This window comes from Salmo salar, chromosome ssa10 (assembly GCF_905237065.1).
Source record: "Salmo salar chromosome ssa10, Ssal_v3.1, whole genome shotgun sequence".
Lineage (NCBI taxonomy): Eukaryota > Metazoa > Chordata > Actinopteri > Salmoniformes > Salmonidae > Salmo > Salmo salar.
The window spans coordinates 109,079,805-109,107,682 of NC_059451.1; the positions used below are offsets into that span (position 1 = coordinate 109,079,805).

The 27,878-nt window shown below is 41.9% G+C and overlaps 1 protein-coding gene across 4 annotated transcripts in view; it reads right to left on the reverse strand.

Moving 5' to 3' along the window:
• Positions 1–5,690: 5,690 nt before the first annotated feature.
• The window catches only part of kiaa1549la (KIAA1549-like a), a 43,895-nt gene continuing 21,707 nt past the window's right edge, over positions 5,691–27,878 (reverse strand). For 2 of the 4 annotated variants that reach the window (XM_014125487.2, XM_014125484.2), the window contains 11 exons: positions 26,910–27,100; positions 23,537–23,664; positions 22,380–22,507; positions 21,882–22,096; positions 19,465–19,603; positions 17,690–18,061; positions 17,399–17,496; positions 15,142–15,284; positions 8,386–8,546; positions 8,198–8,271; positions 5,691–8,098 (listed from right to left, as the gene is read on the reverse strand). In XM_014125487.2, coding sequence (XP_013980962.1) covers positions 8,242–8,271; positions 8,386–8,546; positions 15,142–15,284; positions 17,399–17,496; positions 17,690–18,061; positions 19,465–19,603; positions 21,882–22,096; positions 22,380–22,507; positions 23,537–23,664; positions 26,910–27,100 — 1,605 coding nt within the window. In that variant the 3' untranslated portion in view covers positions 5,691–8,098; positions 8,198–8,241. The remainder of the gene's footprint in view (positions 8,099–8,197; positions 8,272–8,385; positions 8,547–15,141; positions 15,285–17,398; positions 17,497–17,689; positions 18,062–19,464; positions 19,604–21,881; positions 22,097–22,379; positions 22,508–23,536; positions 23,665–26,909; positions 27,101–27,878) is intronic. The other 2 variants (XM_014125486.2, XM_014125485.2) reach the window with 2 other exon arrangements.

Here is a 27,878-nt window from a genome sequence, read left to right on the forward strand (position 1 = left end):
CCGGATTGCCCAGACTGCCCCGAGCTGCCAGATTGCCCCGAGCTGCCGGATTGCCCAGACTGCCCCGAGCTGCCAGATTGCCCCGAGCTGCCAGAGTGGCCCGACTGCCTGGAACGGCCAGAACCGGAGCCACCTCCTGATATAGGTGGGTTGGGGAGGGGGGGTGTAGCACAGTGCCGTCGTTGACGGCAGCCACCCTCCCTTCCTTTTTAGTAGAGGGGAATTTTTGTTTTGTTTGGGGTTGTGGTTGTTTTTGTTTTTTGTTTTTTAAGGTGCTTCCGGGGTTAGCACCTTTAAGGGGGGGTACTGTCACGTCCTGGCCAGTATAAGGGTTAATTGTTATTGTAGTTTGGTCAGGACGTGGCAGAGGGTATTTGTTTTATGTGGTCCGGGGTGGTGTTTTGGTAAAAGGGTGTTTGATTTAGTATTTCCGGGTTTTTGGTTTAGGGTCTATGTTTATGTATTTCTATGTGTAGTCTAGTAAGTGTGTTTCTATGTAGAGTTAATTGGGGTGGACTTCCAATTGAAGGCAGCTGTGTGGTGTTGCCTTTGATTGGAAGTCCTATATTAGTTGGGTGTGTTTGTCGGTGTGTTTGTGGGAAATTGTTCTGTGTTTAGCCTTGTGCCTTGCCAGACTGTCGGTCTATCGTTCGTTCGCTTGTTTTGTTGTTTTTGTACGTTCATTTCGTGAAGTTAATAAATGTTCAAAATGAACAAACACAGTCCTGCTGCATTTTGGTCCTCCTTCACCGACGATAGCCGTGACAGTGGCATGTATGGCTGCCAATGGAACTGGTTCCCTTGTATTGATTGATGATGTGACTGCTGACAAAAGCAACAGGATGAATTCTGAAATATTTAGGGCTGTATTATCTGCTCAGATTCAGCCAAATGCTTCAAAACTCATTGGAAGGCGTTTCACAGTACAGAGGGTCAATGACCCGAAGCATACTGCAAAAGCAACCCAATACTTTTTTAAGGCAAAAAGTGGAATGTTCTGCAATGGCCAAGTCAATCACCTGACCTAAATCCAATTGAGCATGCATTTCACTTGCTGAAGGCTAAACTGAAGGCAAAATGCCCCAAGAACAAGCAAGAACTGAAGACAGCTGCAGTAAAGGCCTGGCAGAGCATCACCAGGGAAGAAACACAGCATCTGGTGATGTCTATGGGTTCCAGACTTCAAGCAGTCATTGACCTCAAAGGATTTGCAACCAAGTATTAAAACTCACAATTTAATTTACGATTGTTAGTTTGTCCAATTAATTTTGAGATCTTAAAATTGTGGGGACCACATATAAAAAGTGCTGTAAATCCTACACCTTTCACCTGAGTTGGATGTAATTACCCTCAAACTTTCAGCTCATCTTGATTGTTTCCTTTCAAATCCATTGTGCTGGCGTACAGAGCCAAATTATAACTTGGTCAATGTCCAAATATTGACTGTAGCTAATTCGCTTTTCATACACTCACTCCTTTCAACACATCCACTTCCCCATACTCTGGTCACCATATATAGCACAAAATGGTTCCAATAATATTTCCACCATTCATTTTTCCCACAGGGAATTTTAGGAACACTTAAAATAAGGGCTGTGTTCCTGTGTGGGCTTACCTTGGTTTGATGTTTTGATGTTTTGATAACCATGTCAGACAAGGTGACTTTTATCAATATATTCAGCTCTATTTACTCTCAGATTCGAAAATGTTAATTAGCATCAAAGTAGACATCATACAAGACTACAAATCTCTGCAAGCTCCTGACACTTTCTCTAACAGGTATTCTGCTAGCCAGTGGTAAGGTGTTGAAACTGCAGCTGGGACTCTGCTGTTGAGACAGCTTTATGTGGGCACTGTCTGTCACCGTTATAGTGCAATTAATGTATTGTTTAGTGTTGTGTTGCTGGCATGCATAAAAATAAATATGCCTGCTAAAATCGCCACATTTATATTTTATTTTATGCATGCCAGCAAACCCACTACACAACTGAACAAAAACATAAACACAATATGCAACCATTTCAAAGATTTTACTGAGTTCCGGTTCATTTAAGGAAATCAGTCAATTGAAATAAATAAATTAAGCTCTGATCTATGGATTTCACATGCCTGGGATATGCATCTGTTGGTCACAGATACCTTAAAAAAAATGATCAGAAAACCAGTCAGTATTTGGTGTGACCACCATTTGCCTCATGCAGTGCGACACATCTCCTTCACATAGAGTTGATCAGGCTGTTGATTGTGGCCTGTGGCCTGTGGAGTGTTGTCCAAGTCTTCTTCAATGGCTGTGTGAAGTTGCAGGAACTGGAACACGCTGTCGTACACGTCAATCCAGATCATACCAAACATGCTCAATGGGTGACATGTCTGGTGAGTATGCACCTGTGCATTTAAATTGCCATTGATAAAATGCAGTTGTGTTCATTGTCCGTAGCTTATGGCTGCCCATAACATAACCCCACCGCCACCATGGAGCACTCTGTTCACAACTTTGACATCAGCACACCGCTCTCCCACACAACGCAATACACACTGTCTGCCATCTGCCCAGTACAGTTGAAACCGGGATTCATCAGTGAAGAGTGTGCCAGTGGCCATCGAAGGTGAGCATTTGCCCACGGAAATCTGTTGTGACGCCGAACTGCAGTCAGGTCAAGAAGCTGGTGATGATGACGAGCACGCAGATTAGCTTCCCTGAGACGGTTTCTGACAGTTTGTGCAGAAATTATTTGGTTGTGCAAACCAACAGTTTGGTAATTGGTATTTATTAGGATCATGAAACATGACATAATACTTAGTACAGAACATTATTAGTCAAGGACTGAACTACATACATTTAAAATGTCACACATAGCTTACACATCAGTACATACACACAATATCTAGGTCTAATACATAATACAGCGCAAATTACAACACAATATATATAAAATGGCTGTGTCTCTTCACAGCCCCTTTGTGCAGTAAGGTGTTCTTTTGTTTTTTGAATCTGGTTTTATTGCTAGCTTGAGTTACCTGGGGTAGCAGAGAGTTCCATCTAGTCATGGCTCTATTTAGTACTGTGCGTTTCCGGCCTCTGTTCTGGACCTGGGGACTGAAGAGACCTCTGGTTGTTTGTCTTGTGTTGTACCGATGAGTGTCTGAACTGAATGCCAACTGCTTGAACAGACAGTTCAGTATCTTCAACACATCAATACCTCACACAAAGACCAATACTGATGTAGTCAATCTCTCCTCAACTTTGAGCCAGGAGAGACTGACATGCATGTTACTGGCGCTTTCACTTCGTGTACATCTAAGTGTGATACGTGCTGCTTTATTCTGGACCAACTGCAATTTACCTATGTCCTTCTTTGCCGCACATGACCACACAGATGGGCAGTAGTCCAGGTGCGACAAAACTAGGGCCTGTAGGACCTGTCTGGTTGACTGAGATGTCAAGAAGGCAGAGCAATGCCCTATCACGAACAGACCTCTTCCCATTTTAGCAACCATTAAGTGTATATGTTTTGACCATGACAGCTTGCTATCTAGGGTTACACCCAGCAGTTTAGTCTCCTCAACTTGCTCAAGAGCCGCATAATTCAATAATAGATCTAAACGAGGTTTAGCATTGAGTGAATGATTTGTCCCAAAAACAATGCTTTTTTGTTTTTTAGATATTTAGCTTCATCAGCTATCTGGCTGTCAGACGATCCTGCAGGTGAAGAAGCCGGATGTGGAGGTCCTGGGTTGGCATGGTAACACGTGGTCTGCGGTTGTGAGGCCGGTTGGACGTACTGCCAAAGTCTCTAAAATGACATTGGAGGCAGCTTATGTTAGAGAAATTAACATTCAATTCTCTGCCAACAGCTCTGGTGGACATTTCTGCAGTCAGCATGCCAATTGCACACTACCTCAACTTGAGACATCTGTGGACAAAACTGCACATTTTAGGGTGGCCTTTTATTGTCCCCAGCACAAGGTGCACCTGTGTAATGAAGATGCTGTTTAATCAGTTTCTTGATATGCCACACCTGTCAGGTGGATGGATTATCTTGGTAAATGATAAATGCTCACTAACAGGGATATAAACACATTTGTGCCTCAAATATGAGAGAAATAAGCTTTTTGTGGCTATGGAACATTTCTAGGATCTTTTATTTCAGCTCATGAAACATGGGACCAACACTTTACATGTTGCATTTTTGTTCAGTGTAGATTCCATGTCACAATACATTGAAAAATTGATTCAACCAGTTTGTGCCCAGTGGAACAGAAACTTTCAGCTTGACAAATCTCATGGTTGGCTTACATTATCACCGTTCAGCATATATTCTTATCCAGAGAAATGTATAAGAGTAATTAGGGTTAAGTGCATTGCTCAAGGGCACATCAACAGATTTTTCACCTAGTCAGCTCGGGGATTTGAACCAGCAACCTTTCAGTTACTGGCCCAACACTCCTAACCACTAGGCTACCTGCCACCGAGTAGAACTGTTTACCTTGGATATAAACCTTTTTTTTATGCAGAACCAGTGGTCCTGGAGGCTGTGCTCTGTGTGTTGATTACCTAAGTAGGAGAGGAGGAAGAAACAGATGAGAACAATTTCCTGTGGCGAAGAGAGGGGATTGTTTTTGTCACTGCATCAGGGCCTGGGGGTTGTTCCATGGTTAGCGGGATGAGGTGCAACAGACACCTCAGCAGGTAGGGGCATCAGCCTGGCTCCAGAGCCGCAGAGGAGGGGGTACCTGGGTAATGTGTTGTTGTTAAACAGGGTTGTCTCACCAGCAGCAGGCTAGCGAGCAGGCCATGACATCATTCCAAACAGTGTTGCCAGCTGGGAAGGCCCATTAGATGAGAGCCGTGTCTGAATAACACTACAACATGTTTAAGAAAAAATCCAGGGGCATTATGGGAGATAAAAGCATCTAGACCTCCATTAATGCCAGAGACAGAGGGGTTTTGTAAAATGGAGAGATGGGGTGAGATTTGTGAAAACCTTAATGAGTTACAGGAATTCTGCCTCCCCCTTGTGGGGATAAAGATGAACTGCCAGTTGATCACACATTTACCACATTAGCAACGTGTGATCTGACCTGATGTTTTAGGGGTAAGCCTTGAGTACAAAAAGAATCCTAAGGGTTTACTCACAGGCTTACTGACAATCTGCGTCTATAAGAGGAACTGATCCAATATTACTTTAGATGTCTGTGTATATGGACTGATGTCCTTAAACAAGTGTATCTTAATGTAGCTCAGTAGTCTCAGACTGTACTGAAGAGTCAAGGTCCTGACGTGGTTACCATCTCCTTGGAGGACTGATACGGCAATTAATCATAATGTGTGGGGAAAGAACACCAATTTTAAAGCTTTCTGAGGACAATAATTTGTTCAGTGTAAAAGCTTTGTACTGGGATTCATTGCTTGTAGAATGTCAAGAAAAGTAATTTTAGATGCTGGAGCTGCGGTCTGTGGTCTTTGTAAATCCTTCAACGTCACTAGTCAAATGAGTTTCCCTCTAGGGACGTTCGGCTCCTTAGACAATGGGAACAATGCACTGTGAGACCCTGACATTTATTCACTGAACTAGTAGAAAATGTCACACACGGACTCCCATCTCCCTCACATGCAGGTTCCTACTGAAAGTATCTATTCTTCATTCAGGGTTGTAAACTAATGTTCCCCTCAAGAAACAAATTCCAAGTTGTAATTTATTGGGTTTTATTTCACCAAAATTCTGCATAACTACATTCAACGGCATTCTTCATAACATGATTCAAACTGCTGTGCCTTCAGAAACTTCCGGGGCTAATCATCACATTTCATCTCAGAGAAATGCATCTGGTAAAAGAAGCATCATGAGTGTATCAACTTATGTCAACTCCTTCATTATGTTCCTTTTGACTGTTCAAATCAATCACATTTTCCCCTTCATTAGCTTCAAATATGGGTTACTGAACATACCAATGATATTATTTCAACAAATGGGAGTGCCTTTTGTCTCTTAGCGATAAAAGTTACAATGACGACGATTCTAAGCATCAACCAGATTGTTTGTGCTTGATAAAGGCAAAGATGTTCAACTCATAGGCTACATTTTAATTCCTTTTCAGGTCTCATCAACGTTGTTTAGTGAAACTTTACTGTGACTAAATCTAGTAGTGGAAGAATGTTTTACCAATGTATGTGTAGAGCAGAAAAGTTGACATTTTATGTAGTATTACAGAGCAAACCAGACAGATTCTCTAAATGTCTTTGCATTTGGGCTTTTTACATGGTTTATCATACTTCCTTTGGAATATTACGCTTAAACGTAAAAATAATGGTTTCATATTTTTGTAGAAAAATAGTTAAATCATTTTTTTCAAACTAGGTAGAAACAGTTGGTATCCATTTCAAGACACCTACCCAGTCAAACTAATGGACTAGATACTGACTATGCATTTGCATCTTTTTATAATTTTGAGTATGACTCATCATTTGTTAAAAAGCAGTTATTCTAATATTTTAAATATTAATATTGCATGCTTAACAAAGTATTTGCATTGATACTGCAGTTTTGTGGGGTCAGGAACTCAGGATATATGAGAAAGTGCTCTGTTCATCTAATATCAGACTAAACTAATAACTTCCCTACATCGTGATAGATCAAACTGTATTTTATTTTTTATCATCATATTAAACCTGATTCTGTCACCATTTCTAAATGTAAAAACGTTTCCAATGCTATGTCATTATTAGATATTCAATATCAGCAATATCACAGTAATACATATCAAGTCTGGTTACATGTTTCGGTGGTGGTTGATCTACACTAAACTGCACTGATTAACTCAACTAGTAGCATATACATGGTAAAGAGCCCTATCCATCACATTTTCCTTGTTTTGAAATCCAGGCAATTCAGTAAATACTAGTAAAACATAGCATTATCCATCATTTTGCTTATGTTATGACCCAGTGAGTATTTCTGTATATGCATATACCAGCATATGCACTTACATTAATTAATACATTAGAAATGTGGTCATGTTTTATACTAGATGATCCTGGTAGTTAGACATCTAAGTGTTGGTACCCTTGAAATATTTGAAAATAGGATTCAAAACAATCTGACCATCCTTCAAATTCGAAATGCATTAAAGCAAGTCAACATGTAAAGAAAATGGTGTCAAAATATACACAGAAAATATCTCTCTCTCTCACTGCTTGTAAAAGTATATTCAATAATTAATGCTGTCATGTTACATAATAAATTGAATAAATACTCCTGTGGCCCATCCAACACATCTGGTTATTACCACTCTGTCCAGTGAATGAATATGACCCAATATAAGTCAGAATCTCCAAATACAAATACATAATAACACTTGCAAGTAAAGAACCATTGTAAGATCATTTGTGTGCTGCAATATATGACTCTATTCAGCTTTTCATAATCATGGTTAGTAGACAAACCTCATGAACATATGAATGACAGAACAGTTGTTTTTCTACTGTAATCTGATGGGTTGAAGGTCATGGGTACATTTCAAAAATACAGAATGACAATGCCAATCACACCAAAGCTTTTCTTGCACAAATGTTTTCCCTTAAATTAAGGTGAGCGCACAAGATACACTCATTAAATCTTTTACTCATTCAAAATAAGAAGTAATGCACAAAAGTAAATGACAAAGCACACAAATATCCAAAAACTGAAACAGCTCAAGACGAGTTAGATACAATTTTTTTGTAATTTTAAAAAATACACATAAACCATCAGTAGTAGGTAAAACTCTTCTTTCCATTAAAGAATTTGGATCATCAAAAAGCACAGTTAGTCCAGCTCTGTCGTTGGATGGTGTGGACCAGGGCAGAGGCTGTATGTGGCATTACCATGGGGGATGCTGCTGCTCTACTCTAGGCCATCCTCCACTGGCTGGTGGCAGTTGACATGGAGGCTGTGAGGCCTGTGTGACCTGGGGCTCAAAGACCATCGAGGGCCTGGATGGGCTGAGGAAGCAGGCCAGAGGCCAGCAGGGGCCAGGGGTGACAGCGAGGGCAGGGTGCTCTTGTCCAGGGGTACTCACTGTGAGGGAGGGAGGCCCTACTGCTCAACCGATAGGACACCTGGAAGACAAGAGAAAGAAATGTAACGAAAGGAAATGAGCCACAAAAACCCAAGTCATTGATCAAAAATGCTGTCTTGTGTTAAGTGTGTGTGCCCACCAAGATATATGCTGTTTCCACTCAGTGCCAGAGATCAGGTAATCTCAACAAATGGTTTCTAAATGACACGGGTTCTGAAAAGAGAAGAGACTGGTTTAAACAAGGACTAATAGTGAGGAATCCAAATCAAACAATCTGTGTTATACAAGCTAAATATAAAAGGACATTGTTCTGGTTCAGATACTAACAGTATTTACAGTATCATTCCACTGGTGTGGGATGTCCTCAGGTTCCGGTGGGTAGGACATCCAGGATGGGCTTCCGTATGACGATGGTGGAGACATGACAAAGTAGTCAGAGTAACCAGGGTGGTTGGCTGATATGGCGTAGACTGCTGTCATTGGGTTTCCTGTAGAGATGAGCAGTGTGTTTAGCCAATCAGAGGCTTAACTGAGTGAACTGAAGCAATTTGACAGAAAACTATCTATCTATCTATCTATCTATCTATCTATATATAAATAAATATATAGTTGAAGTCGGAAGTTTACATACACTTAGGTTGGAGTCATTAAAACTCGTTTTTCAACCACTCCGCAATTGTCTTGTTTTGGCAAGTCAGATAGGACATCTACTTTGTGCATGACACAAGTAATTTTTCCAACAATTGTTTACAGACAGATAATTTCACTTATAATTCACTGTATCACAAATCCAGTGGGTCAGAAGTTTACATACACTAAGTTGACTGTGCCTTTAAACAGCTTGGAATTCCATAAAACGATGTCACGGGTTTAGAAGCCTCTGATAGGCTAATTGACATCATTTGAGTCAATTGGAGGTGTACCCGTGGACGTATTTCAAGGCCTACCTTCAAACTCAGTGCCTCTTTGCTTGACATCATGGGAAAATCTAAAGAAATCAGCCAAGACCTCAGAAAAAAATTATTTGACCACAAGTCTGGTTCATCCTTGGGAGCAATTTCCAAACGCCTGAAGGTACCACGTTCATCTGTACAAACAATAGTACGCAAGTATAAACACCATGGGACCACACAGCCGTCATACCGCTCAGGAAGGAGACGCGTTCTGTCTCCTAGAGATGAACGTACTTTGGTGTGAAAAGTGCAAATCAATTCCAGAACAACAGCGAAGGACCTTGTGAAGACGCTGGAGGAAACAGGTACAAAAGTATCTATATCCACAGTAAAACAAGTCCTTTATCGACATAACCTGAAAGGCCGCTCCAAAACCGCCATAAAATAGCCAGACTACGGTTTGCAACTGCACATGGGGACAAAGATCATACTTTTTGGAGAAATGTCCTCTGGTCTGATGAAACAAAAATAGAACTGTTTGGTCATGATGGCCATCGTTATGTTTGGAGGAAAAAGGGGGATGCTTGCAAGCCGAAGAACACCATCCCAACCGTGAAGCACAGGGGGTGGCAGCATCATGTTGTGGGGGTGCTTTGCTGCAGGAGGAACTGGTGCACTTCACAAAATAGATGGCATCATGAAAAAGGAAAAGTATGTGGATATATTGAAGCAACATCTCAAGACATCAGTCAGGAAGTTAAAGCTTGGTCGCAAATGGGTCTTCCAAATGGACAATGACACCAACATACTTCCAAAGTTGTGGCAAAATGGCTTAAGGATGACAAAGTCAAGGTATTGGAGTGGCCATCACAAAGCCCTGACCTCAATCCTATAGAACATTTGTGGGCAGAACTGAAAAAGCATGTGCAAGCAAGGAGGCCAACAAACCTGACACAGTTACACCTGCTCTTTCAGGAGGATGGGGACAAAATTCACCCAACTTATTGGGGGAAGCTTGTGGAAGGCTAACCGAAACGTTTGACCCAAGTTAAACAATTTAAAGGCAATGCTACCAAATACTAATTGACTGTATGTAAACTTCTGACCCACTGGGAATGTGATGAAAGAAATAAAACCTGAAATAAATCATTCTCTCCACTATTATTCTGACATTTCACATTCTTAAAATAAAGTGGTGTTCCTAACTGACCTAAGACAGGGAATTTTTACTAGGATTAAATGTCAGGAATTGTGAAAAACTGAGTTTAAATGTATTTGGCTGAGGTGTATGTAAACTTCCGACTTCAACTGTATGTATATATATATATATATATATATATATATATATACATACACTAGTGTTCAAAAGTTTGGGCTCACTTAGATATGTCCTTGTTTTTTAAAGAAAATCCCATTTTTGTCCATTAAAATAACATCAAATTGATCAGAAATACAGTGTAGACTATTGTAGCTGGAAACGGCAGATTATTTATGGAATATCTATATAGGCGTACAGAGGCCCATTACAAGCAATCATCACTCTTGTGTTCCAATGGCATGTTGTGTTAGCTAATCCAAATTTAAGGCTAATTTGATCATTAGAAAACCCTTTTGCAATCATGCTAGCACAGCTGAAAACTGTTGTGCTGTTTAAAGAAGCAATACAACTGGCCTTCTTTAGACTAGTTGAGTATCTGGAGCATCAGCATTTGTGGGTTCGATTACAGTCTCAAAATGGCCAGAATGGCCTTATAGGCAGAGTTCCTCTGTCCAGTGTCTGTGTTCTTTTGCCCATCTTAATCTTTTTTATTTTTGGCCAGTCTGAGATATGGCTTTTTCTTTGCAACTCTGCCTAGAAGGCCAGCATCCCAGAGTCGCCTCTTCATTGTTGACGTTGAGACTGGTGTTTTGCGGGTGCTATTTAATGAAGCTGCCAGTTGAGGACTTGTGAGTCGTCTATTTCTCAAACTAGACACTCTAATGTACTTGTCGCCGTGCTCAGTTGTGCACCGGGCCCTCCCACTCCTCTTTCTATTCTGGCTAGAGCTAGTTTGCACTGTTCTATGAAGGGAGTAGTACACAGCGTTGTACGAGATCTTTAGTTTCTTGGCAATTTCTCTCATGGAATAGCCTTCATTTCTCAGAACAAGAATAGACTGACGAGTTTCAGAAGAAAGTTCTTTGTTTCTGGCCATTTTGATCCTGTAATCAAACCCACAACTGCTGATGCTCCAGATACTCAACTAGTCTAAAGAAGGCCAGTTTTATTGCTTCTTTAATCAGGACAACAGTTTTCAGCTGTGCTAACATAATTGCAAAAGTGTTTTCTAATGTGCAATTAGCCTTTTAAAATGGTAAACTTGGATTAACTAACACAACGTGCCATTGAAACACAGGAGTGATGGTTGCTGATAATGGGCCTGTGTACGCCTATGTAGATAATCCATTAAAAAAAAATCTGCCGTTTCCAGCTACAATAGTCATTTACAACATCAACAATGTATTTCTGATCAATTTGATGTTATTTTAATGGACTTGGCTTTTCTTTCAAAACAAGGACATTTGTAAGTGACCCCAAAATTTTGAACGGTAGTGTATATACACAGTGCATTTGGAAATTATTCAGACCCTTTGACTTTTCCCACATTTTGTTACAGCCTTACTCTAAAATGGATTAAATCGGTTATTTTCTTCTCATCAATCTACACACAATACCCCATAATGACAATGCAAATAACAAGTTTAGACATTTTTGCAAATGTATAACAAATAAAAACTAAAATATTACGTAAGTATTCAGACCCTTTACTCAGTACTTTGTTGAAGCACCTTTGGCAGCGATTACAGCCTTGAGTCTTCTTGGTTATCAATCTACAAGCTTGGCACACCTGTATTTGGGTGTGCCATTCTTATCTGCAGATCATCACATGCTCCGTCCGGTAAGATGGGGAGAGTCGCTGCACAGCTATTTTCAGGTCTCTCCAGAGATGTTTGATCGGGATCAAGTCCAGGCTCTGGCTGGGCCACTCAAGGACATTTAGAGACTAGTCCCGAAGCCACTCCTGCGTTGTTTTGGCTGTATTCTTGGGGTCGTTGTCCTTTTGGAAGGTGAACCTTTGCCCCAGTCTGAGGTCCAGAGTGCACTGCAGCAGGTTTTCATCAAGGATCTCTCTGTACTTTGCTCCGTTCATCTTTCTCTCGATCCTGACTAGTCTCCCAGTCCCTGCCACTGAAAAACATCCCCACAGCATGATGTTGCCACCACCATGCTTCACCGTAGGGATGGTGCCAGATTTCCTCCAGACGTGACACTTGGTATTCAGGCCACTGAGTTCAATCTTGGTTTCATCAGACCAGAGAATCTTGTATCTCATGGTCTGAGAGTCCATTAGGGGCCATTAGGCAAACTCCAAGCGGGCTGTCATGTACCTTTTACTGAGGAGGGGCTTCTGTCTAGCAATTCTACAATAAAAGCCTGATTAGTTGAGTGCTGCAGAGATGGTTGTTCTTCTGGAAGGTTCTCCCATCTCAACAGAGGAACTCTGGAGCTCTGTCAGAGTGACCATCGGGTTCTTGGTCACCTCTCTGACCAAGGCCCTTCTCCCCCGATTGCTCAGTTTGGCTGGGCGGCCAGCTTTAGGAAGAGTCTTGGTGGTTCCAAACTTCTTCCATTTAAGAATGATGGAGGCCACTGTATTATTGGGGACCTTTAATTCTGCGGACATTTTTTGGTACCCTTCCCCATATTTGTGCCTCTACACAATGCTGTCTCGGAGCTCTACAGACAATTCCTTTGACCTCATGGCTTGGTTTTTGCTCTGACATGCACTGTCAACTGTGGGACCTTATATAGACAGGTGTGTGCCTTTCCAAATCATGCCCAATCAATTGAATTTAGATCAGTTGGACTCCAGTCAAGTTGTAGATACGTCTCAAGGATGATCAATGGAAACAGGATGTACCTGAGCTCAATTTCAAGTCTCATAACAATGGGTCTGAATACTTATATAAATTAGTTTTTTCTGTTTTTATTTGTCATAAATAAGCAAACATTTCTAAAAACCTGTTTTCGCTTTGTCATTATGGGGTATTGTGTGTAGATTGCTGACAAAAAACTATTATTTAATCAATTTCAGAATAAGGCTATAACGTAACAAAATGTGGAAAAAGTCAAGGGGTCTGAATACTTTCCGAAGGCATTGTATATGATGCACTTGAGATACACATACAGTACCAGTCAAAAGTTTGGACACACCTACTCATTCCAGGGTTTTTCTTAATTTTTTACTATTTTCTACATTGTAGAATAATAGTGAAGACATCAAAACTATGAAGTAACAAATATGAACTCATGTAGTAACCAGAAAAGTGTTAAACAAATCAAAATCTGTTATATTTGATATTCTTCAAAGTAGCCACCCTTTGCCTTGATGACAGTTTATCACACTCTTGGCATTCTCTCAACCAGCTTCATGAGGTTGTCACCTGGAACGGATTTTTGGTTACTTTTTTGGTTACTACATGATTCATAAATAATTATGTGTAATTTCATAGTTTTGATGTAATAAAGAAAAACCCTGGAATGAGTAGGTGTGTCCAAACTTTTGACTGGTACTTTGTGTATTTACATTTGTATTTACAGTGAGCACCATAATTCATTGGACAGTGACCATTTTTTTGTTATTTTGGTGCTGTACTCTAGCACTTTGAGTTTGAAAGGATACAATGAAAATGAGGGTGAAGTGCAGACTGTCAGCTTTAATTTGAGGGTATTTTCATACATATCGGATGAACCGTTTAGAAATGACAGAACCTTTTGTACATGGTCCCCCAATTTTAAGGTACTATAAGTATTTGTTGAATTGGCTTCACAGATGTGTGTCGTTAGGCAGGTATATTCTTTTGTGTCGTTAGTGAATGCAGGAGAGCTGTTCATGAATAGTATTGATTCTAGACTTTGCTATTGCCTTTGGAGGTTGTTGTTGGGGTGTGACAACATGAGGAAGACAGCAGTGTTGATGCAAATGAAGCTGGCCATCATAAGGCTCAGAAATGAAAATCAATCAATCAGGAACATTGCAAAAACCCTGGGCATGCCCAAGTCAACAGTTTGGGTCATCATTAACAAGAAAAAAACAACCAGTGAACTCAATTATGTCAACAGACCCGGTAGACTGAGGAAGAACACTGTAGTGGATGACCGGAGAATACTCTCTATGTTGAAGAAAACCCCCCTGACAACAGCCCAACAGATCAAAAACACTCTCCTGGATGCAGGTATAGATGTGTCAAAGTCTACCATACGTAGAAGACTACACCAGCAGACTACAGAGGGTACACTACAAGATGCAAACCACTGATAAGCCTGAAGAACAGAAAGGCGAGATTACAGTTTGCTGAAAAGCACCTAAAAGAGCCCCAAGAGTTCTGGAAAAAAAGTATTGTGGAAAGATTAACATGTACCAGAGTGATGGAAAGAGGAAACTGTGGCGAAAAAAAAGACATGCCCATGATCCAAAGCATGATCCAAAGCATACCACCTCATCCGTGAAACATGGTGGAGGGGGTGTTATGGCTTGGGCCTGTATGGCTGCCAGTGGAACAGACTCACTTGTCTTCATCGATGATGTGACTGCAGACAGAAGTAGAACAATGAATTCTGAAGTCTACAGAAATATTTTATCTGCTCAGATAAAACCAAATGCCTCCAAACTCATTGGAAGAGGAGACTGAAGGCAATAAGTCCCCGAAACAAGCAGGAACTGAAGATGGCTGCAGTACACGCCTGGCAGAGCAGCACCAGGGAAGATACCCAGCGTCTGGTGATGTCGATGCATCACAGACTTCAAGCAGTCATTGCATGCAAAGGATATGCGACCAAATATAAAAAATACTTTATTCTAAATTATGTTAAACTGTCCAATGTTTTTTGATGCCCGAAAATGGGGGGGACTATGTACAAAAGCTTCTATAGTTTCTAAACGGTTCATCCGATATGTATGAAAATACCCTCAAATTAAAGCGGACAGTCTGCACTTCACCCTCATTGTCATTGTATCCTTTCAAACTCAAAGTGCTAGAGTACAGAACCAAAATAACAAAAAAATGGTCACTGTCCAATGAATTATGGTGCTCACTGTATATTTACTAGTCCATATCTGAATAATTATATCATATTTCATATTTTGACCTGAGTAGCTGGTCATGGACTGGTCAACAGTGACAGCAGGGAAGGGTGCTCTGTTGATAGGCAAGTAGGTGGCACCATTGTGCTGATTCTGTATCTCAGATGCCTCAGAAATGCGAGGTTTCAGGCTGATGTCGGGTGTAGAACTGCAGAAGGGGGGACAAAGACAAAATTAGCTTTTACAACTAATTTCCTGCAATTCTACACATTGTGACATAGGGTAGAGAGAAATGTTTAGCAATTTTTAATATGATATATGAGTGAGACTGACTAACAAATCATTGGGGGCCCCCGGCTGGTAATTCGACCATGATTACTAAGTTTAGATAGCTTACCAATCTAAAAGATGTTTACTGACATGGGCTAATTGAGTGACTATCAGTGACTGACATAACAAGAGAAAAACTGCTGATGAACAACCAAATTTCAAAATTGCACCTTATGTATTTTACTATTCTAACTTGCAACATAAGTTCGGGTCTCAACATAAGTTGAGACCCGAATGAGTAAAACAAAACAAAAATTGATTGATCAAAGGGCCTTCAAAAGCAGGGTTTGCCCATCCCTGTTTTAAATGATGCAGAATAAAAGTAGAGTAGAAATACTACACAACACATGAGCAGTAGTACAAAAAAGTTAGGATGGGAAACGCTACAAGGATACAGTACGCTAGTTACAAGTAGATCTTCAAAAAAAGTATACTGAGCAAAATTATAAACGCAACATATAAAGTCTTGGTCCCATGCTTCATGTGCTGATATAATTTTACATACGCACAAAAAGCTTATTTCTCTCAAATTTGGTTCACAAATGTATTTACATCCCTGTTAGTAAGCATTTCTCCTTCCAAGATAATCCATCCACCTGACAGGTGTGACATATCAAGAAGCTGATTAAACAGCAATATTCACTGCACAGCTGCACCTTGCACTGGGGACAATAAAAGGCCACTAAAATGTGCAGTTTTGTCACACAACACAATGCCACAGATGTCTCAAGTTTTGAGGGAACGTGCAATTGGCATGCTGACTGCAGGAATGTCCACCAGAGCTGTTGCCAGAGAATTTAATGTACATTTCTCTACCATTAGCCACCTCCAACGTTGTTTTAGAGGATTTGGCAGTACTTTCAACCGGCCTCACAACCGCAGACCACGTTTAACCACGCCAGCCTAGGACCTCCACATCCGGCTTCTTCACCTGCGGGATCATCTGACACCAGCCATCCGGACTGCTGATGAAACTGTGGGTTTGCATAACCAAAGTTTCTGACAGTTTGTACCGAACTTCTATCTCAGGGAAGCTGACTGCAGTTTGGCGTCGTAACCGAATTCAGTGGGAAAATGCTCACCTACAATAGCGCTGGCATGCTGGAGAAGTGTGCTCTTCACTGATGAATCCCGGTTTCAACTGTACCGGGCAGATGGCAGACGTGTGTATGGCATTGTGTGGGAGAGCGGTTTGCTGATGTCAACGTTGTGAACACAGTGCCCCATGGAGGCGGTGGGGTTATGGTATGAGCAGGCATAAGCTACGGACAACGAACACCATTGCATTTTATCAATGGCAATCTGAATGCACAGAGATACCGTGACAAGATCCTGAGGCCAATTGTCGTGCCATTCATCCGCTGCCATCACCTCATGTTTCAACATGATAATGCACAGCCCCATGTCGCAAGGATCTGTTCACAATTCCTGGAAGCTGAAAATGTCCCAGTTCTTCCATGGCCTGCATACTCAGACATGTCACCCATTGAGCATGTTTGGGATACACTGGATCGAAGTGTACGACAGCATATTCCAGTTCCCATCAATATCCAGCAACTTCGCACAGCCATTGAAGAGGAGTGGGATAACATTCCACAGGCCACAATCAACAGACTGATCAACTCTATGCGAATGAGATGTGTCGCACTTCATGAGGCAAATTGTGGTCACACCAGATACTGAGTGGTTTTCTGATCCACACCCCTACTTTTTTCAGATATCTGTGACCAACAGATGCAGATATGTATTCCCAGTCATGTGAAATCCATAGATTAGGGCCTAATGAATTCATTTCAATTGACTGATTTCCTTATATGAACTGTATCTCAGTAAAATCTTTGAATTGTTGCATGTTGCATTTAGATTGTTGTTCATTGTAGTAGGTTGAGCATGTTTAGCATTGTGTGGATGTGAATATATTGGAATGAATGTTATAAGCATCCATTTACTGTCTTTCTGACAGCTTGAAGGGAGGAGGAGGGAGTTTCGTACCGCCTCATTGAGGTCCCGGGAGGGGGTCCAGGTCTGGAGGGGATCAGAGTGGGCGGAGGTCCAATGCCCATGTCAGGAAGCTGAGTGAACCTGAAGCCCTGCAGCACCAAACACAACACACAGACACAGTTCAATCAGTGTGTGGGTGTTTAAACATAATGTCCTATACAGATACTATCTTATTATGTAGATTTTCTACAATAGCATTCAGGATTTTTGTTTAAAACACCACCGTAAACATACAGACATTTTTTGGGGTTCTTTATTGCATGATCTAATCAATGCACTCACAGGCTTGGGTAAGCTACACTGGTGTATTTCCGGCCCGTAGGCAGAACCATGCTGGTGGCCTCCTCCGCATGGGTGGTTCATGGTGCCAGGGGCACTGGTCACTCCCTCGGAGTAGGGGCTGGTGTGACTGGGGTTGTAGGAACTGTGGAGGTGGGGGTGAATGTGGGGGTGGTGGTGGTTGGAGGGCGGGGCCTCGTCTGGGGCCAGCCCAAAGGCATTACCCAGCAGGAGCTGCATCTGCTGGCGGACCTCGCCGATTGAAGGCTGAGAGCTCAGAGTGGACGAGTCCGAGAGACCCTTAACCTGATGGCTTCCACCATAACCCAAGGAGCTCATCAGTCGGTCCACGTTGGTCTCCTCAAACGGCTCCACCTGACACACAGGAAGGCGGGGACACACACACACACACACAGGGTTATCCATTTGCAATTTAAAAGCTCATCACATTCAGAGCTACACTGAACAAAAATATAAACGCAACATGTAAAGTGTTGAACCCATGTTTCATGAGCTGAAATAAAAAACGTACAAAAAACGTATTTCACTCAAATTTTGCACCCAAATTTGTTTACATCCCTGTTAGTCAGCTTTTCTCCTTTGCAAAGAAAATCCATCCACCTGACAGGTGTGGCATATCAAGAAACTGATTAAACAGCATGGTCATTACACAGGTGCACCTTGTTCTAGGGACAATAAAAGGCCACTTTAAAATGTGCAGTTTTGTCATACAACACAATGCCACAGATGTCTCAAGTGTTAAGGGAGTGTGCAATTGGCATGCTGACTGCAAGAAATGCTGAGGAATATTTATATCTGTAATAAAGCCCTTTTGTGGGGAAAAACTCATTCTGATTGGCTGGGCCTGGCTCCCCAGTGTCCCCAGTGGTGGTGGGCCACCCCACCCACTGGGGGGCACCCCTGCCCAATCATGTAAAAGCCATAGATTAGGGCTTAATTCATTAATTTCAATTGACTGATGGCCTTATATTGCTTCTACACCTGCATTGCTTGCTGTTTGGGGTTTTAGGCTGGGTTTCTGTACAGCACTTTGAGATATCAGCTGATGTAAGAAGGGCTTTATAAATACATTTGATTTATATTACTGTAACTCAGTAAAATCTTTGAAATTGTTGCATGTTGCGTATACATTTTTGTTCAGTATATTAACTGGTATCGAATTTCGCATCTGAATCACTGAACAGGCTATAATCATATTAACGGTCACTAACATTCAGCAATGTAGTGCCTGTGCAGGCAGCATAAAATGATAGCTCTAATAACGAGCTCCATCGCTGTGCTAGATGGAGGTTTTAAAGTTTGGATGAAGGTAATCCTCTTCATTTGAGCCATAGAGCTTAGAATAAGGATTGGGAGAGATAGGCATTTTGGGACAGGCTTTGTTCTAGGGTTTTCTTTAGGTTATTGCACCCCAGTATCAGAACTTATCTATGCTCAACACCTTTTTCCCATGCATTGACTCCAGTAGTATGGTGTACACTTCAGGACAGGGATGCGTAACTCTAGTCCTTGGCGGCATGATCGGTGTCACACTTTTTCCCAAGCCCCAGCTACTAACACAACTGACTCCAATAATCAATTCATCGTGATCTTTAGCTTAGAATGCAATGAGTTTAATCTGCCTTGTTTGCTAGGGATGGGGGAAAAGTGTGTCACCACTCCGGCCCGTAAGGACTGGAATTGACCATCCCTGTTTTACATCTCATGGATGTCTTAAAATGGACACTGTTCAGCAGTGATACTCAGTAGGGCCTCACGTCATAGCCGCTGTTGCGGATCCCTCTTCTAGACCTCTCTCTGAGGACCAGCAGGTCCATCTCCGTCTCCACGGGGCCAGGGCTGCTGGCGGCCAGGGACTGACGGCTCCAGTAGGCTGGCTCTCTGGATGGGGGATGCCTGAAATAGGGATATCATAGTCGCCATCGTCATGACAATGGCCATCATAATCCTCATCATCCGCACCAGTAAAAATGGCCCTGCTCTGCAGCACAGGTTTGCACCATCATAGGAATATTTCAGATATTTCGAATGTGTATTTCAAATCAAATCAAAGTTGGTTGGTCACATACACAGATTTTCAGATGTTTCCAACAGTACAGCAATATCCACCAATACAATACACATCATCCAGAAAAATACTAAAATAAGTTACAGTTGGAAGTTGGAAGTTTACATACACTTAGGTTGGAGTCATTAAAACTCGTTTTTCAACCACTCCACAAATTTCTTGTTAACAAACTATAGTTTTGGCAAGTCAGTTAGGATATCTACTTTGTGCATGACACAAGTAATTTTTCCAACAATTGTTTACAGACAGATTATTTCACTTATAATTCACTGTATCACAAATCCAGTGGGTCCGAAGTTTACATACACTAAGTTGACTGTGCCTTTAAACAGCTTGGAAAATTCCATAAAATGATGTAATGGCTTTAGAAGCCTCTGATAGGCTAATTGACATCATTTGAGTCAATTGGAGGTGTACCTGTGGATGTATTTCAAGGCCTACCTTCAAACTCAGTGCCTCTTTGTTTGACATCATGGGAAAATCAAAAGAAATCAGCCAAGACCTAAAAAGAAAATTTGTAGACCTCCACAAGTCTGGTTCATCCTCGGGAGCAATTTCTGAATGCCTGAAGGTACCACGTTCATCTGTACAAACAATAGTACGCAAGTATAAACACCATGGGACCACACAGCCGTCATACCGCTCAGGAAGGAGACGCATTCTGTCTCCAAGAGATGAACGTACTATGGTGCGAAAAGTGCAAATCAATCCCAGAACAACAGCAAAGGATATTGTGAAGATGCTGAAGGAACAGTAAAAAAGTATCTATATCCACAGTAAAACGAGTCCCATATCGACATAACCTGAAAGGCTGCTCAGCAAGGAAGAAGCCACTGCTCCAAAACTGCCATAAAAAAGCCAGACTACGGTTTGCAACGGCACATGGGGACAAAGATCGTACTTTTTGGAGAAATGTCCTCTGGTCTGATGAAACAAAAATAGAACTGTTTGGCCATAATGAACATTGTTATGTTCGGAGGAAAAAGGGGGAGGCTTGCAAGCCGAAGATCACCATCCCAACCGTGAAGCACAGGGGTGGCAGCATCATGTTGTGGGGGTGCTTTGCTGCAGGAGGGACTGGTGCACTTCACAAAATAGATGGCATCATGAGGGAGGAAAATTATGTGGATATATTGAAGCAACATCTCAAGACATCAGTCAGGAAGTTAAAGCTTGGTCGCAAATGGGTCTTCCAAATGGACAATGACCCCAAGCATACTTCCAAAGTTATGGCAAAATGGTTTAAGGAGAACAAAGTCAAGGTATAGGAGGGGCCATCACAAAGCCCTGACCTCAATCCTTTTGAACATTTGTGGGCAGAACTGAAAAAGCATATGCGAGCAAGGAGGCCTACAAACCTGACTCAGTTACATTTGCTCTGTCAGGAGGAATGGGTCAAAATTCACCCCTTATTGTGGGAAGCTTGTGGAAGACTAACCGAAACGTTTGACCCAAGTTAAACAATTTAAAGGCAATGCTGCCAAATGCTAATTGCGTGTATGTAAACTTCTGACTCACTGGGAATATGATGAAAGAAATAAAAGCTGAAATAAATCACTCTCTCTACTATTATTCTGACATTTCACATTCTTAAAATAAAGTGGTGATCCTAACTGACCTAAAACAGGGAATCTTTACTAGAATGAAATGTCAATAATTGTGAAAAACTGAGTTTAAATGTATTTGGCTAAGGTGTATGTAAACTTCCGACTGTATATAACTGTATATAGGATGAGCCATGACTAGAATACAGTATATACAGTGTACATATAAAGTGGGTGAAACAGTACATAAACATTATTAAAGTGACTAGTGTTCATTACATAAATTGTTACATGATTGCAAACAAACTTGATGCTTGGCATCCCCCTGCAAGAGATTTTGTCACATTAACGATGTACCGGTGCTGCAGTCACCGGTACATGTAGGCATTCTGAAAAGTCACTTTTAAACCAGTGGGTCTGTTTACGCTGAACATCCACTGTACACCCACTGAACACCCACTCAAACATGAAAGCAATGCTTCCTGTATAGCGTAATGTATGTCTTTTGGCATATTACATAATGTGGATGCAAAAAGAGGCATTTCTCTGTCTGCTCCCCCACCTCCTGATGTGGCATCCTGCATAGGATGCCCTCTTCTCCTCAGCAGTCATTGGCTCCTTGGCATTCTCATGCCTGCTGTGCCTCTCTCTGGGGTTGAATGGGTGGATGGCATTGTCTGTAACAGGGAAATCACAGTAGCCTTTTCTGTTGGCTTTCTGCCGTTGTTTGTTCCTGTAGTGTTCGATGTCGGACTTCTGCTTGAGCCCCACGTTTGCCTGTAGACGAAGTCATTTGTATTACATTAGTATTGATTCTAGTTTGACATTACTTGGTATTTGAAGTAAACGTGGTGAGGTATCTACTGAGGTCCCTTTTCTCTATAAACAAACAATCGGTTCCAAATCCATTCCTACTTCCCATTGGCCCAAACCCTTTGATGTCTGCAGCAATATAGTTCTACTTCTACACTGCTTTTACAGTACACATCTAGAACATTCATCTTTAGAATCTTCATCTGGCAGACACAATGTAACCAGCAGGCTGGGGGTGGTGTCTCACCTCCCCATTGAGGACGACTGAGTCCTGGCTGTGACTGGAGGAGGATGGGTAGGAGTATGTGGGCTGGGCCGCCATTGGCTTGATGGTGATGAGTCGCAGTGAGCCAGTGTGGTCCTCATAGGGATCTGCTGGGATGAGAGGACATTGCTAATTAGCACAGCACTAGCTAGCCCAGCTATGACTGATACTGCTGTGAGCACTTCACTGATTGACGTCATATGGCGGTTGGCTACAGTGGGGTTAATGGTGTATTCGTCTCTCATCAGCACCAATCACACAGAGCAGATGTTGTTCTAGGTTAACTGCTTCAGTGCTCAGATCGCTCTGTATATACTTCACAACATGGGAAAAGTATTAATGTATGAAAACTAGAAAATATAGGAAATGCCTTATACCCAAGGGAAAGTAAATGGCATTCTAAATGTACGTCTAATCATTTTCTACTTCCCCCGAGGAATTTGCAGTTGTACGACGTTATAATACGTCGCACCAATAAATGTTGGGTAACCATTGCTAGATGGTTGAAAATGAAAGCTTTCTAGATGCCACAGTAACAATATTGTCTGGACATTGTCTCAACATCATTTCTGAAATTGAGACACTTACTGTAATGCAGTGTGTAATCTAACCTTGCACTATTAAGGCATATCAATCATCATAGACAACTTCCAAACAATGGAAACATTGTGTACAAATGCAATTCTACCAGACTGTCACCTTTGATTTGATGCATCCAGTAAAGTAAATATCTGAAGTTCAAGAACAATGAGGACTTTCAGTGGCTGCCACTGCATCATCCTTTTATCATTCATCAGACCCTTCCTCACATCCCCACTCACACTGCCTGAGTGTTACAGCTACTGCAGTTAGATAGGAGGGAAATAGAAAGATGCTTATGTGTGTGTGTGTGTGTGTGTGTGTGTGTGTGTGTGTGTGTGTGTGTGTGGGATGCACTGTGTGTGTGTGTGTGGGGATGCACTGCATGCATCCCTGCATATATAGTAAGTGCTTATTTTTCATTTACAATTCATTAGTTCTCTCTAATGGCTGTATAGCGTATCAAGCCAATGTGAGGACACAATATTGTGGTGGGCAGCAAGCAGTTGGGACAAGCAGCAGTACAGTAGCCGGAGTATGGCCTCTCCCCTCTCTCTCACCGTTCCTCTTGTGTAGTAGATCCTCCTTGGCGTTGTTCTGTGCCACAGGCCTCCGTACCATCGAGCTCTTGCCCGTGTTGAGTTTCCCGGATTCGTTGCTTGTAACCGAGCCGTCCTCGCTTGGCAACCTGCCGCGGGTAACCATAGCAACAGAGGCAGGCAGTGGTAAGCTTTGTGCATACAGTATTATCCAAGGGTAATGCTGCTATCACACAGCCCCCTGGCCAGTTCTAACCTGTGAAATCTGACTGCAGTATGTGACAGACAGGATTGGTAGGTTTTTTTTTTTTTTTTTTAAACATAATCCGTTACAGTTACCATAGTTACCTGCCCAAAATGTGTAATCAGTAACAACTTTTGGATTACCCAAACTCAGTAATGTTACTTTTAGATTACAGCATTAGAAGACACATTTTTTTCTTCCTTTAAACGCATTTGGTGCATCATCATAGTGGTCTCAGACTCGATCAGGTGGAACAAAATTAAACTGGCACCTTTTTTCAATGATGAATTGAATGTCATTGAGAAAACAGAAAAGTTGTCATGTCCTTTTTCGCAAACAATCATCTAGTTTTTCAAAAGTATCTGTAATCTGATTGCAATATTTTTTCACGGTAACGCATTTCATTATAATTTGTTTTTTGCAATCGGATTACATATCACTGTCCAACCCTGGTGACTAAGACACCTCTAAAGGCTGTGTTCAATCTAAAGCTATGTGCTTCACAACAAGGCCACAGGCTGGAACAGCGGGAGATACTATCTTAATGTCAAACTATCTCCCCTGGTATCTTTTCAGGGATAACCAACAGACTGACACCAGTGACTAAAACAGGAGCCTGATGTATGTCAGGTAAGACAGCCAGGAACACACACCCATTATGTCAGCTCATATCAACATTGCTCTTCAGAATGTTTGTATCAGATTATTCTTAATCCCTTATGGACAGACTACTTAAACATAATCGAGCATCTGACCAAAGACGTGATTTTAGTTCTGGCTTAACCAAGATTAGATTATTCTAAGGGTGTAATGCATTCAGAAATACTAAATGGAATCAGCATTCGCAATCATGAGGTTTCTATAATGAGGTACAGTTCTACTCCTGTGATACATGGTCAGACAGAGAGAGGGAGGAGAGGGAGGGGGACAGAGAGAGAACAGATTGAGGATGTGTGTATTCCTGTCAACCTGAGCCCAGAGGAACACTGAATCAAACATGGCCCTGGAAGGATCTCTCCAGGCTGTGTAGCTCACTCACTCCATGCCCTCTGTTCAGCCTCTATTCACTTTACACCACTATGTCTCTCTCCATGCCCAGTGTTCAGCCTCTTCACTTTACACCACTATGTCTCTCTCCATGCCCTCTGTTCAGCCTCTATTCACTTTACACCACTATGTCTCTCTCCATGCCCTCTGTTCAGCCACTATTCACTTTACACCACTATGTCTCTCTCCATGCCCTCTGTTCAGCCTCTATTCACTTTACACCACTATGTCTCTCTCCATGCCCTCTGTTCAGCCTCTTCACTTTACACCACTATGTCTCTCTCCATGCCCTCTGTTCAGCCTCTTCACTTTACACCACTATGTCTCTCTCCATGCCCTCTGTTCAGCCACTATTCACTTTACACCACTATGTCTCTCTCCATGCCCTCTGTTCAGCCACTATTCACTTTACACCACTATGTCTCTCTCCATGCCCTCTGTTCAGCCTCTATTCACTTTACACCACTATGTCTCTCTCCGTGCCCTCTGTTCAGCCTCTTCACTTTACACCACTATGTCTCTCTCCGTGCCCTCTGTTCAGCCTCTATTCACTTTACACCACTATCTCTCTTAATGCCCAGTGTTCAGCCTCTTCACTTTACACCACTATGTCCCTCTCCATGCCCAGTGTTCAGCCTCTTCACTTTACACCACTATGTCTCTCTCCATGTCCAGTGTTCAGCCTCTTCACTTTACACCACTATGTCCCTCTCCATGCCCAGTGTTCAGCCTCTTCACTTTACACCACTTGTCTCTCTCCATGCCCAGTGTTCAGCCTCTTCACTTTACACCACTATCTCTCTCCATGCCCAGTGTTCAGCCTCTTCACTTTACACCACTATGTCTCTCTCCATGCCCAGTGTTCAGCCTCTTCACTTTACACCACTATGTCTCTCTCCATGCCCAGTGTTCAGCCTCTTCACTTTACACCACTATGTCTCTCTCCATGCCCAGTGTTCAGCCTCTTCACTTTACACCACTATCTCTCTTAATGCCCAGTGTTCAGCCTCTTCACTTTACACCACTATGTCTCTCTCCATGCCCAGTGTTCAGCCTCTTCACTTTACACCACTATGTGTGTTTACCGCCTGCTTGTTTTACCAATTATTATTCTCAGCGCCTTTTCAAAGGCGTTTTATGCTTTAATCATCACACTGCACAGCTGTGTGTTTTGTAGCCTTTTGAAGCCTTGCTAATCCCAGTCTGAATGAGCCCTGCGGTCCATCCAAAGGGTGACTGGAATAGCAGCCGCTGCAGCAGACCTGGGTTCACATAATATTTAAAATCATACTTTATTGGTGTTTGATTGAGCTTGCCTGGGTTAAAGGACCAATAGAATAGTTCAAAAACTGCAACCCCCCCCCCCAAAAAAAAAAATCTGGTACTCCAGGCAGGCTGGTGCAAATACTCAAAGCATTGGAGATATTTCCAATACTATTTGAACCCAGGTCTACACTGCAGTGCCTTCAAGACCCAATGATCATCGTAGCAGACTCGTGTCACACCTCCAGCTTGGCAGCAGTAAATATTAAAAAACCCAAGTGGGTCTAAATCAGCCAAAGATAGGAGAGATCTACTACATTTGACAGCTTTAAGACAATGACTGATGTCTTGGGCAGGGTCAATACAAAAAAAAAATCAAGGCTTTGGTGGTCTGTAAATGTCTCTATGTTAAAATTAGAATTTTAATGCGTGGGAAATTCAAAGGAAAGATGGCTCAAAACAGCAGCAAAAGCTTGGCTTTGTCTTCTAGACTAGAGGAAAGACAGCAGGCTCTATCCGTTTTGTGGCACGGCAATAACACATTCATGACTCATGTTTTGTAACAACATTTTAGCTTTCTATTGCCTTAACTGAGTGATAGACGGCTACGAATCCGGCAATTGGCAACACCCAGGCAAACTGTAAGCCAGTCAACATGAGCAGACTTAAGCAGATTCTATGCAATCTGTCCAAGACTGTATTACTTATTGTGAATTTTCCTTGACTTAAAGTATTGGCAAAAACAAATCCAAATGTGTTCTGGTAATCTATAGTAAACAGGGATCAATCTTCATAGAGATCCTATAATTCGGTTTCAATTTCATTCGGCGTTCTTCTTACCCTTTGTGGATGATGTCAGCAGAAGGGGGTCTTTTAGAAGCGGTCCCATCCTGGTGCACCTTCCTGTCCAATGACAACGGGGCATCTCTCACCGGGAGGCCCAGGACCAGCGTCTCCTTGGTAACAGAGATGGTCTCCTCACCTTGCTGATGGCCCATATGCTTCTTGGCATAGTCAAATCCCTGCACAGGCTGGGGTAGAGAAGGTTAGGAAAGGGTTTACGATGATATATGGTAAAGTAAAGGAGTGCTTTAGGAGAATGACATTTCATTTACAGACAAGGTCGGCTCGGTAAACACAGAATGGGATTCTACTAAATGTTAAACGAAACGTCTAAATGGCACCTTTGAAGTTGAGATGTATTGGAGGAAAGACATGGAAAATGTAATTGGGTCATGATTTATATTTTTGTTAATGTCTGAAAGGTCTAGGCAGTTTCTTTGTATAACCAAATTACTCTAATTTCATGAAGCCTTTCAGGTTTGTAAAACAGCAAAAAGGAGCATCACAGTGCAGACATTATTTTTGGAAAACGAAATACATAAATACATTATATTCAATGTATTTCTACTTGAGTGCATGTGGGGATAAAAAGGGAAAATATAACTGCACACAGCTTTAATAATTAAAGTCTCAGTGCCATCAAGTGTATTATCACACATGGTTGCAGCACACAGCTAAATGGGAGAGAAATCGATACACTGAACCAGGCGGTCATCTTCACTTCATCCTGAGGTTAGTGATATTTCACAACAGTGAGTCTGGCAGAAGTAATGTATAGAGAGAGACACTATGGCTTCATCATATTGGAAATTCACATTTGAGGGAGATGTTTCAACAGATTAACCTTAAAGGCTGAGCTCATCACAGATATTTTTCACTGGCAAGAGGCAGGTCTCTCTGTCCACTTGATTCCATTGACTTTCTAAATGGTCACCTTTCAACTGCCTAGTCTGATAAAGACATGGA